A 13122-nucleotide genomic window follows, 5' to 3' on the forward strand; every position below is an offset into this window, starting at 1 on the left:
ACCAGATATTAGCTGGTCACTTCCATGATGTTTGTACAACAAGTGCACCAGCAAATCTTGTAGGCATGTCACCATTAGAGAGCAAAGGCTGCATGGCTGGGTTGGTGTGGACCTTTCTCTTCCGGTGGCACTCAGTGAATGTTCCAGTATCATGAACAGTAGTCCAAAGGAGGTGAAGGTTCTAGGTAGGTGCCAGCCTGGATTCTCTGTGTCCAATGAACGGAGGTGTTGTTCTCAGCAATAGAATCTTACTATCACGTTTGGGAGAGCAGAAGAGGGTGGACTCATGTTAGGTGGTTCCCAGGCCCTGTTTTGATCTAGCATAGAATCCTCCTGAGTTCCAACCTCACAGGACTCGAGGAGGAGGCCGGCTCTGGAGACACTCCTTGCTCTGTTCTTATTAAATTGAAATAAATACATAGTATTAAATTAATTACAGCATCTATGTAAAGCTCGTTATTAAGTGACACATGCTTGCCACGAGAGGGCACCACATCCCTTGACAGATGGCTCTGTGATCCGTGGGGATAGAACCAGGCACCTAGGGAAGAGAGAGGGATTCTCTGCTTCAAAGAGCCCCCTGGCTTTTGGGATGACAGGCATGAGACACTGAGTCCGGTGATTTGTTTCTTTCTTTATTTTTTTTAGATTCATTCATTCATTCATTCATCATTCATTCATTCTCCAGCATTATGCCTGTGCACTATAAGAAGGCACCAGATCTCATTATAGATGGTTGTGAGCCACCATGTGGTTGCTGGGAATTGAACTCAGGACCTTTGGAAGAGCAGTCAGCTCTGTTAACCTTTGAGCCATCTTTCCAGCCTCCAGCTTTTTTTTTTTAATCTTTAAAACAGATTTATTATCTGTGTGAGTGCCTTTTTGCCTTCCAGAGACCAGCTCTGTTTTGACTGGGAGAGTCAAAATGACTAAAAAAGGGGGGCAGAGACCCCAGAATTCCTTCTCTAGGGACCAGGGACCAGCCGGACCATGTCACATCAGGAGAAATCAAAGGGCACATTTTTCCTTCGCACAAATGAGACTTCCAGCATCCGGGCCTGTTTACTTCCGAAAGCAGATAGGCGGGGCGATGGCATCAGGAATCCCGAATCCCTGAAAGCTCTGGATCCTGAAGACAGCCAGTGGTGAAGGATGGGGACATTTACATGACACCGGGAACCACGGGAAACTCTGTGTGCAATGTGGCAACTGGAAAGGGCTTTTCAGGATATTTCTGGGTCCCCTGTATGTTTTCAGGGTTGATTGTTTGGTGTTGAATAACTAACTGATTTTATGCTCTTTCCTGGAAAGATTTTTTTTCTCACACTCGCAGCTTTTATTAGTTCCCTACATATGTTTTTTTTTACATAGGATTAAAGACAACGATTTCTTCCTGGACCACTTTTGCATGCCTATTGGCGTTTTCCATTTTTCACTTCATGTTTGTGCAGGTACATTGATAAGCCTGTTTTTCTTTTTCTTTTTTTTTAATATTGGTTCATCTTATGGGTGTAGCTTCTGGTATTATTAGGAGACACTACCAGAACATACTCTGATCCTCTGCCTTATATAATTTTTCATCATCTGTTCTGCATAATCTCTGAGCCTTAGATCTGGGAATTGTTTTGTAGATTTATCAGGTGTGAGTGTTCTCCAGAATTCTGCCTTGTGATTGGTTGTGTTTTTCAGTCATGATTGCTGTTGCAAAGAAAAGCTTCTTCTGACAGTGGTGAACTATACTTATCTGTGTTCATTATTAAAAATATTTAGGTTGTAACATGTAACATATTCATGCATGGACTTACATGTAGTATAGGGATTTTATGTAGATAAATTCCCAGTATGATTGCTTAAAACCCTTTCACAAATATTTACTGTTATTTGTTCTGCTTCCTTCTTTCATATTTATCCACCTTGATAATTAGGGGACCTTCCCCACATTATCCCAATCAGATCAATTGTACCTGCCATTTTATTGCTTGCCCAACATTTTTTCTTGTTTCTACATGGTGATACTCACATCTGAAACATGGGATCTAGATGTACCAGTATAGAGAATGAGAGATATTTGTCTTCTGGATATGGGTTACCTAAATTATAATTTTTCTACTTACAACTAATTATGTGTATGATATTTATCATGTTAAACATATTTATAATTTTCCATTTCCTACCTATTGTGAACACAATAGCAATGAAGGTGACTGAGCAAGTATTTCTAGAGTGGGGTGCTGAATCTAGGAAAGGAGAGCAGGGCCAGGTAGTAGATTTATTTTTTTTCTTTTAGAAAATTCTCTACTCTGATTTTTGGAATGGCTGAACTGTTTAAAAGACCCTCCCCTTTTCCAGAGATCTATTTTCATGCCTGTTCTATAGAAGAATCTCAAATACCACCAAAAGCCCTGTTATACTCCCCAAAATAAGAAATAAAACAAGTATTTAGTTCATGCACTGTTTATCTAAATTACTATCATGTAATTACATTTTTAATATTGTCCACAAATTAATAAGTAACATGAATATCTTACTAAAATTATTTCAGCAGCAGCTTCTATTCTGAAATAGAATGTCTGTGATTGTGAGACAAAGTGAGGAGCTCTTATTTTTGTTTAAATATACATTTCAGAAAAAGGTTACTTAAAAGTATGTAAATAATTTAATTTTAGTATACTAATGGGTTTATTAGAAAACTAATACATCAAAACGATCAATTTTTATTTGCTATTTTTTGTTTTTAATACATCTCAAAGAGTTCATATCAGGTCTTAAGAGAATAATGTAGCACTTAGGGAAAAAGATGCATCCCAGAAGTCCTGCACTGGAGGCCAAGATGGAGAAGACTTCCACAGCCACCATGGCTTTGCCCTTGGTGCTCTGGTAGACAGGGATGAAGGTGACCCAGACACTGCAGAACACCAGCATGCTGAATGTCAGGAACTTGGCCTCACTGAATGTGTCAGGCAGGTTCCTCACCAGAAAAGCCACAGTGAAACTGCCTAGGGCCAGGGACCCTAAGTAGGCCAGCACACAGTAGAAAACAGTTACTGAGCCCTTGTTGCATAAAATGATGACTTGAGCATTTTCAGAGTGTGCATCTGTGTCAATATAGGGAGGTGAGGTTCCCAGCCAGACTCCACAGAGAATAAGTTGGATCAGGACACAGATGGGAATGACAGCATTATAGACACCTGAGACAAAGAATCTTCTCATTGTTCTCCCTGGTTTCATGACTCTGAAGGCCAGAATTACAGTTATAGTTTTTGCCAAAACGGTGGAAATAGCCAAGGTAAACACAAGTGCAAATGTTATTTGTTGCAGTATGCAGGAGGTTGTGTTTGGACGGCCAATGAAGAAAAAAGAGCAGAGGAAACAGAGGAGGATGGAGGTGAGCAGGATGTAGCTGAGAGTCCGGTTATTGGCCTTAACAATGGGTGATTCTCGGTGTTTAAGAAAGAACCCCAAAACTGCAGTTGTGCTGACAGAGAAGCATAGAGCTGTGCAGGCTAGAGCCATGCCCAGAGGATCTTCAAATGACAAGAAGGTCAATCTCTTGGGCAGGCAATAGTTTCTCTCAGGGTTTGGGTACTCTTGACTTGAGCAAGGGATACACACCTGCTGATCTGAGGGGAGGAAGTGAATCAACATTTAAGCTTTTACAATTATTTAGTCATTGCACATTTAATTCATGAGAGTGCTTTCCATTGATAAGTGTAGCCTGGCATATTCTGCTTTCTGATACTGCCAAGGAAGGAAATCTTTATAATTCCCATTTTTACTCTTTATCTTCTTTAATTAACAATAAACTTTCTGCTGAAGAATTTATCAATTTCTCTAGGGCAGTGAAATATATATATGAGTAATATATATATATATATTTATTTCTATAAATAAATAAATATAATATATAAATATTTATATATATTTATAAATATTTATAAATATTTATAGTATATATATATATATATTACTCATATTCAGATGCAGTAACACTGTCAAGCAATCCTTCAAATGCTTTTTTATATACTGTGAGCTTCTAAGTATGTATACAATACAAAGTACTTTGATCACTTCCATGTATAAAAATATACTTCATTAATTCCACCATTGTGCCATTGTGGGTTCTTCTCAATTTTCTTGTTACTCACAGTTTTAATGGATATTTGTTACCCCACTTCTATATAATTTTTCTAAGGTAACATGGGAATAAGTTATATCTGACCTCCATAGACTATGGAGCAATTCTGAGTTGGCAGTAAATATACAACACTTGCATCAACAAAGAGCAGCTATCTGCTCAGATCAACTAGTACCTGTCTCAGATGTGGAAGTTGCAAATAAATTTCTATAGTCTTTGACATCCTTTGACTCAGGACAGGCCTCTTAATATTTCATTATTAATTCCAAAATAATCCTGGGAATTGTTCTAATTTTCAGTCTTGTTCTTTCAGTAATATTCTGAAGACTGAAAAATGACCTACATGTCATATAATAGTGCCATAAATCTATAAATATTAAATCAAAAAGGGAGAATGACACAGCCATATTCACTGAAATTGTTGAGAGTCATGAAGCCAGCACTGTTGCTTGACACAATCCCAGATTGTTAGGATCACTGTTATTCTATATCTAACTCTTTTTCCATGTGTTGTATTACAGGGGACTTTCTGCAATATGATTCAATTTCTGTTTGTTTGTTTGTTTTTCATACACAAAAGTTATGTTTGAGTCTTTTTTATGAAAAGCCTAAACTTAACTATATCTGTCCACTGTTTGGAAATCTTCTATAGGCCCTGGAGATCATTAAGCACAGACAAACAGATAGAGAGATGAGGCCATCATTTCAGGAGTTTTCTTGGGCTATATGCCCCTAAACAGTATATTGGTGCAGGGTAAAAAAAGACAATATGCAAATCCTGAGAAGCCAAGAGATTTGTGTTAAAATTTATATTTCTTTTATTATAGGCTGAGAACTCCCTGTAAATGTTGTTTAAAGATATGAGGCAATGGAGCATACATTCCTGATGAAATAAAATTTAATAAATAAGAATTGACTAAAATAGACTAAATCTAATTTATAGCATAGATGATGATACATTTAGTAAAAGGAGTTGTTTATTATTATTTTCTATTCATAAAAGACAAGTTCATGTATTTTCTGTATCTCTGAACTGCAATCAGACTGCAATCATTCTGCAAACACTGCCAGCCTAAAAGCAGGCTGTCATATAGTAAATGTGTTTTCTTTTAAGGAGACATCCTTTGGATTCCTTAAAGTAGAGTTATTGAGCTAACAATAATATCTGTTCCTTTTGTATTTTTTAAATTGCAACTGAACTTGTAACCCTGGATATGTGATTGAAAAAAATCATACACCCACTCTGAATCACTTGTGTAATCATTAGTCTGTGTTTGTACTGTGAAACTTGTATAGAGAAGTGCCTTGTGAGGACATCCTTTGTTAGAGCATCTGTAAGATATCTTAAGAGAACATCCTTATGGTATCTTGCAGGTACAATATTTAACCCATGAAAGCTCTTCCTATTTCCTGCAGCAGTAGATTAACCTTCCCCCTTTCCTGCCTTCTCCCTATATAAGTTGGGTAAAAATTTTTAATAAACAGAAGTCTTGATCAGATGAACAGACTTGGCTTTCATTATTTGCTTCTCTTGTTCCTTTTCCCCCCATTCCTTCCAATCTATCCATCTTAGGAACCCCATTGAAGCCCTGAGTGTCAGGGCAATCAAAGAAATAAAGTAATCAAAGATTTTCTATAATTCAATGAAAATGAAGACACAACATGCCCAAACGTATGGGACACAATGAAAGCAGTGCTTACAAGAAAGTTGATAGCACTCGGTGCTTCTTAAGGAAATTTGAGACATCTCATACAAGCAATCTAAGGTCACACCTGAAAGACCTAGAAACAAAACAACAAAAAAGATATGGACACACTGAAGAGGAGTAGATGGCTGGAAATAATCAAACTCAGTGCTAAAATCAATATACTAAAACCAAAATGATTAAAAGAGCCAACAAAACCATTTTTTTACTTCTTTGAGAGAATCAACAGCATAGACAAGCCCTGAAACAAAGTAACAAAAGGCAGAAAGACAGTACTGAAATGAACAAAGTTGAAAATGAAAAGGGGACATAAGGACAGACACAAAGGAAATAAAAAAGAATCTTTAAGTGGTACTTCAAAAGCCTATACTTTACAAAAACTTTATATAGAATGCACAATTTTCTTGATAGATTCCACTTACCAAAGTGAAATCAAGATCAAGTAAATAAATTAAATAGGCCTATCTCCCCTAAGTAAATAAAAAAAGATATAGACACACTGAAGAGGAGTAGATGGCTGGAAATAATCAAACTCAGTGCTAAAGTCAATATACTAAAACCAAAATGATTCAAAGAGCCAACAAAACCATTTTTTGATTTCTTTGAGAAAATCAACAGCATAGACAAGCCTTATAAAATTGCCTAAGGGTTGGCCTTTTTCAGTTTAATAAATAATAATAGATTCTCATCATTATAATAATGCTTCTTCCTTATGACTTTTTATTTTTTTAATAAAATTTTTCATTTTTAAAATAACACATTTACCTCACTATACCTCTTTGTTCTTCTTTCCAGACCTTCTCCTGGACCCACCTTATATTTAGTGTCTCTCAAATTCATGGACTCTTTCTCATTAAATGTTGTATTTGTGTCTTTGTCTTTTTATTCATAAATACTAATTGCTCATTCCATGTGATGTTACATGTATATGTTATCACATGGATGACAATAACCTTAAACAGGCAGCCATACTTTCATTTATGAAGACTGGCTTTTTCTGCTATTGTTGGTACTTGAAATGTCAACTTTTAAGTGTTTTAAATGCAGTTCCATTTCTTGTGTATTGAGGAAACAATTACACATCTACTTTTCCCGGAGTTACTTTCAGGCACCGATCATTACATTTGTTTATTACAGAAATATAATTCAATCTTGAACAACTGGATATCTCACATTCAATGGGTAGCCTAAAGCAAGTATCACTGCAAGAGTTGAGATGGCCATTTCATGAACCAAAAGGAAGAATTTTTAAGTAGGTTGATTTTGACACAATAGCAAGAGAACTGCCACTCAAACCTTCACACATCGTGTGGAATCAGCAGTGGTTACTAATGGATTCAGGGGTGAGTGAAAGAGACATAGAGAAGAGTACTACATTATGATACCATGGTCACTTCTTAGCTTTCTGATTCTACATTCCCAAGCATGTAAGATATTAACATATAACATATAATATATATCTTTGAGAAAAGATATTATTTTTATACCTGTCTGGTTGGAAATGTGCTGCTCTGGACAAAATACACAAGAAAAACAGCAGATAGGTCTCTCTTCTTGTGGAACTTTCAAGAATCCTGGACCACAGCTCTGTGAACATACAGATTGAGGAATCTGAGGGAAACACAGAAAAACTGGTAGTAATATTGTACATTAATTTAAAATAATTTAGGCTAAATAACTTAAATTCATATATCTTATGGAAATTCTATGGGTTTATGAGGAAATCAGAGTGTTTAATACAAGAGTGTAGAATGGAAATTTGAAGTTAGCACACTTTCCAATGCTAAATGTTCAACATCCTTTTATGGTGACTAATCTGTGACTCACTTCTTCCTAGCCTTTGTGAAATGTGTACAATGTCCATATATTTTCTCCTGTGAGGCAGCAAGCCAGAACTCATTTTTCATATGAATTATGAAACAGTTGGATTGTCAGACAGAAACCCAGTCCATCTTTCCTCATCTATTTCTACCTTTACATTTCCAATCATGTAGTAATACCCATGCACTCTGATTCAGCTGCAAAAGGAAGTTTACTTTTCTCATGAAAGATGGTTTGGCCATTGGTGAATTATGATCTATTACTGTGACTTTTACCTTTAATTCCCAATGCTAGGAATACTTCTTTCTTTTTAAATATTAGTTACACTGTTACATAGGATTTTCACCAGTTGCACATTAGTTAATCACATTAACTACTAAACTAGCACAACTTTAGTTTGTTATATGTTAAAAATTGTGTAGGACAGGAACAAACATTTCTATCTATTCTTAGACCTCTTTTTTGCCTTTATTTGGATTCATTTTCTATCTCATAAATTTTAACATATTAACAGGAATATCCTTCTGGATAACTGGCTCAGCAGTTAAGAGCTCATACTTTTCTTGCAGAGAAATATAAGTTCAGTTCCTGGCACACATATCTGGCAGGTCATATACATTTGTTACAGAAAAGTGTTCTATCAAAATCCATAGTTTATTTTCTGTTCACGCTAATTCACAAATGTGCAAAATTATTGAGATGCTTGAGTATGAGTTGTATAAATGGAAGGACGCTTGAGCATGATCATGCATGTATAATAAATATGTCAATATGTACATACATTTGTATGCATGTGTATGTACACATAAACCACACACCTACACACCTATATAACCATGAACACTCATTCATTAACTGCAGCATGAATGAACACACATTTAAATTTACTTCATCTAATTGAATCTGCAGGAAGTAGTTAAGTAGTGGTTTATTTCTGAAAATAATCAAATTGGACTGAAGAGATGATTTAGCATTTAACATTCTTGTCACATGAACATGAATACCTGAACTGATCATCCTGAAGGGATTGAAAGAAAAGTTGGGTGTAGAATATATTCCTGTAATAGAAATTTTGTGGTCATGAAGACAGTGAGAAATTCAAGGATATGCTTTCCACTGAATACAGCAAGACCATAAGCATAGGTTTCAGAGAGATAACCGGTTTAAAAATAAAAGGGAGAGCAACAGAGGAAGATAACCAGTGTTGAGTGTGGCCCTAACAAGTACATGTGCTCAGTCACACACAAGCTCACAATCACAATAGAGCTAAGAATATAGAATATAATAATAATTTTAAATTTTCAAAGAGACATCATACAATCAGGGAGGCAAGACACATACCTAAACACAATAAAGGCAATATACAGCAAGCCAATAACCAACATCAAGTTAAATGCACAAAAACTTCAAGCATTCCTGCTAAAATTAGGGACAAGACCAGGCTGCCAATTGCACCATATCTCTTCAATACAGTGCTTCAATTTCTACCTAGAGTGATAAAACAAGAGATCAAAGGGATATAAAAAAAGAAGAGAAGAACTGAAAGTATCATTCTTTGAAGATGATAAGTGACCCCCAAGATTCTACCAGTGAACTCCTACTGCTACTAAACAATTTCAGTGAAGTGTCTGGATATAAAATTATTTCAAAAAAATTCAATAGACTTTCTGTACACAAGCAACAATAAGGCTGAGAAAGAAAGTAGGTGAACACACACACACACTTCACAAAGAGCCACAAATACTATAAAATATCTTGGGGTAACACCAACCAAGCAATTGAAAGACCTGTATGACAAGAACTTCAAGTCTTTGAAATAATAAACCGAAGATTTTGGAAGATGGAAAGAATTCCCATGATCATAGATTGTTAGGATTAACATACTAAAAATGGTCATCCTGCCAAAAGCCATCCTCAGATTAAATGCAATTCCCATTAAATTCCAACACAGTTCTTTACAGACCTGGAAAGTTCAACCATTAACTTCATATGGAAAAATAAAAGACCCAGGATAGCCAAAAACATTCTGTATAATAAAAACTTCTGGCAGTATCAACATTCTGATTCAAGCTATACTACATAGTAATAGAAATAAAACCTGCATGGTATTGGCACAGAAACAGACAGGTTGATCAGCCGAAACAAATTGAAGGTCTAACTAGATGTCTGCATGTAGAAAATGCAAATAGACCTGTATGTATCATCCTGCACATACTCAAGTCCAAGTGGATCAAAGACATTGAAGTAAAACCAGAGACTCTAAATCTATTAGAAGATAAAATGGAGGAAAAGCCTGGAACTCATTAGCATAGCAGACAATAGAATGACAATAGAACAAGCTCTTAGATCAACAATTAATAAGTGGGATCTCATGAAACTATAAAGCTTCTGTAAACCAAAGAAATCAAAGAACAAAACAGCAGCTTACAGATTGGGAAAAGATCTTTACCAACCCTACATCACAGAGAGGGCTGATATCCAAAATACACAAAGAACTTAAGAAATCAAACATCAGCATATCAAATAATCCAATTAAAACATGAGGTACAAAGGTAAACTGAGAATTCACAGCAGGAATCACAAATGGCTGAGGAGCACTTAAATTCTCAATGTCTTTACCCATCAGAGAATTGCAAATCAAAATGACTTTAAGATTCAATTTTACTCCTGTCAGAATGGCTAAGATCAATAACTCATGTGATAACACATGCTGGCAAGGATGTGGAGAAAGGGGAACACTCCTGCATTGCTGATGGGTGTGGAAATTTACACACCTCTCTGGAAATCAAGTGGGCAATTTCTCAGAAAACTGGGAATAGTTCTACCTCAAGACCCTGATATACCACTTCTGGGCATTTACCCAAAATATTCTCTACCATACAACAAGGACATTTGCTCAGCTATGTTTATAGAGGGTATATTTTTAATAACCAGAAACTGGAAACAATTTAGATGTCCTCAGCCAAAGAGTGGGTAAAGAGATTGTGCTACATTTACACGATGAAACTGTACACAGCTGTTAAAAACAAGGAAATCATGAAATTTGCAGGCAAATGGTGGGAATTAGAAAAGATCATCCTGAGTGAGGTAATCCAGAAGCAGAAAGACACATGTGGTATATATTCACTTACAAGAGGATATTAGACCTATAGTACAGGATAAACCTACCACGATCTGTTGGAAGCCATTGCTCTGGTAGCTGCTTTGATATTTAAATCTCAACAGGAAGACTGCTTTTACCAGGCCTTCACTGAAGCCAGGGAAGAATTTGCAAGTCCATCTCCCTTTGTTTGTGACAGCAGGTGGGAGAGCTTTTCAAAATCACACCTATTGTTTCACCTCCTCATAAATTTAACCCATTTTTCTGAGCTGTTTTTACTCTGGCTTAAAAGCTCTCTGCAATAAAGTCAGTCTGCTGGCTGGTCAAGTCTAATATCTCCACTGGAGCCTCTTGGAAAAGGCCCATGTGTGTTGTGTGTTAGTTTTTTAATTTTAATCCTCACTCCCAACTCAAGAACCGTTCAACTCTGCTGGCGGGCTCTGGCAACAATCCACAGACACGAAGAAGATAAGTAACAAGGAAGGTCTAAGGGAGAGTGCTGGAATGTCACTCAGAAGGGGACATAGATTAGACAGCAGAAGTGGATAAAGAGGAGGGACTGGATAAGAGATGTAATTGGGAGAGAAACAAGAGTTGGGATCAGATGTAGGGACAATGTCAGTGGGAGGTTCTAGGGCCGGGAACAAGAAGGGAAACTAAGGTAATATATTTGTCAAGATGGAGGTCGGTGGGAGGATGTGGGTGTTCCTATAACTGAGACCCCTAACAGGGAGAGACGTGAAGCCTGAAGTGACCACCTCTTGGCCAGGCAGGACTAGTGGAGTGAGGGGAAATCAACCCATTAACAAAACCTTTGATCCAAAACTTACCCTGCCTACAGGAAGTGCAGGAATAAAGATTGAGGGAAAACTCCAAATAATAATTGACCCAACCTGAGACACACCACAACAGTAGAGAGTCTTACAGAACAGGTTTCTGGGAGGCTCCACCCTGTAGTTGGTTGATGATACTGGGACAAGCATGGGGTGGAGTTCTATCCATTTTGTGGAAGTGTTGGAAGGCCCTGGAAGGGACAGGAACTCCAAAATAAGACTAACAGAGACAACTAACTAAGAATCATGGGGGTTTACAGAGACTGATACATCAACTAAGGAGCATGTATGGTCTGGGCATTGGCCCTCTGCACATAGTTGGCCAATGAGTAGTTTGTTCTTCATCTTTGTAGCCTGGCAAATGTAGTTGGAGGGGCAGAGGCTGTTTCAAACATGAACTCTATTGCCTCATTTTGGAGCACTTTCCCCTGGCAGGCTGGCTTGAACTGGCCTCAGTGGATGAGATATGGTCAGTTATGATGTGACTTGATGTGTTGGAGAGGGTTGATACGGTGGGAGGGGAGATCATTTTTTTTTCTGGGGGAAAGAGAGTAGGAGAGAGGAAAAGGAGGAGAGGGGAAGCTGAGAGGTGAGGCAAGAGGAACCATTTTGGGGGATGTAAAGAAAGTGAACTGAAATTTAAAAACATTTATTTAAAAATATCTAAAAGACATCACACAATTAATTTTAGTAATCCTTTACAAATATTCTCTACAAATTAAATATTGAAAACTTCCAGACCTGATTGAAGTTGCTTGGCCATTTAATCAGAACTTCATTGATGAAAAAGCCTTGATCTTGTGGACTCTTGAAGACAAACTCTCCCACTTTAACTAGTAATGAAATGTGCTGAGTATGTTCCACAAAATTTTGTATATCATACGTTTCCATAATTTTCTTGTTCTCATCGAAGCTTATTTCATCTCCAGCAGCATTTGTCACTTTAATTTTACTCAGAAATGGATGCAGCTGAAGAGAGACATCATTTGATATGAGTGGCCCATACAAATTACTGTTTGATGACCTTTAAGAGAAATCCATTCTCTCTCTCTCTCTCTCTTTCTCTCTCTCTCTCTCTTCTCTCTTTCTCTCTCTAACATAGCTTTGTTTTTGAAGAGGCTTAGTTTGTTTAGGTGTCCCCCCACACTTGTTTTAGTGAGATGAAAAGTTCTCCCCATGAAAGTAATACAAGAGCTACTGAACACAAAGAGAAATATCTAAGGTATGGAACATGTGCAGCATGTTCTTAGAGTAAACAAGTCCCTGTAACTTTCCCCAGCACCAGCAAAATATTTCTAATTAGAAAATACAATTTTTTTAGAGAAAATCAGTGGATTCATATGTCTTAAGATATGTCTTTTCTGATGCCACACAATGAATATGAGTGTATTTCAATTTGGTAAATTGGTATACATGTATATGAGATTACAATGAGATAATATTATTAGGAGTTTATGCAAAACTCCAGATTCATTTAAAATGTACAATAAATATGTGCAAACTTTATGTCAGTTATAATTCAGGAAA

General features: G+C 36.8%; 2 protein-coding genes across 2 annotated transcripts in view; one reads left to right on the top strand and one right to left on the bottom strand.

The window, feature by feature from the left end:
- The window catches only part of LOC132650654 (zinc finger protein 658B-like), a gene marked incomplete at both ends in the record, with an annotated part of 116205 nt that overhangs the window by 65814 nt on the left and 37269 nt on the right, over positions 1-13122 (top strand). The window lies entirely within an intron of this gene.
- On the bottom strand, positions 2734-7446 carry LOC132650664 (vomeronasal type-2 receptor 116-like; the record flags this gene model as incomplete). Its single annotated transcript, XM_060376011.1, has 2 exons — positions 2734-3620; positions 7329-7446. Coding segments are annotated over 2 exons (1005 nt in total), but the record flags the coding sequence as incomplete, so codon positions are not given.

This window comes from Meriones unguiculatus, assembly GCF_030254825.1.
Source record: "Meriones unguiculatus strain TT.TT164.6M chromosome 13 unlocalized genomic scaffold, Bangor_MerUng_6.1 Chr13_unordered_Scaffold_28, whole genome shotgun sequence".
Lineage (NCBI taxonomy): Eukaryota > Metazoa > Chordata > Mammalia > Rodentia > Muridae > Meriones > Meriones unguiculatus.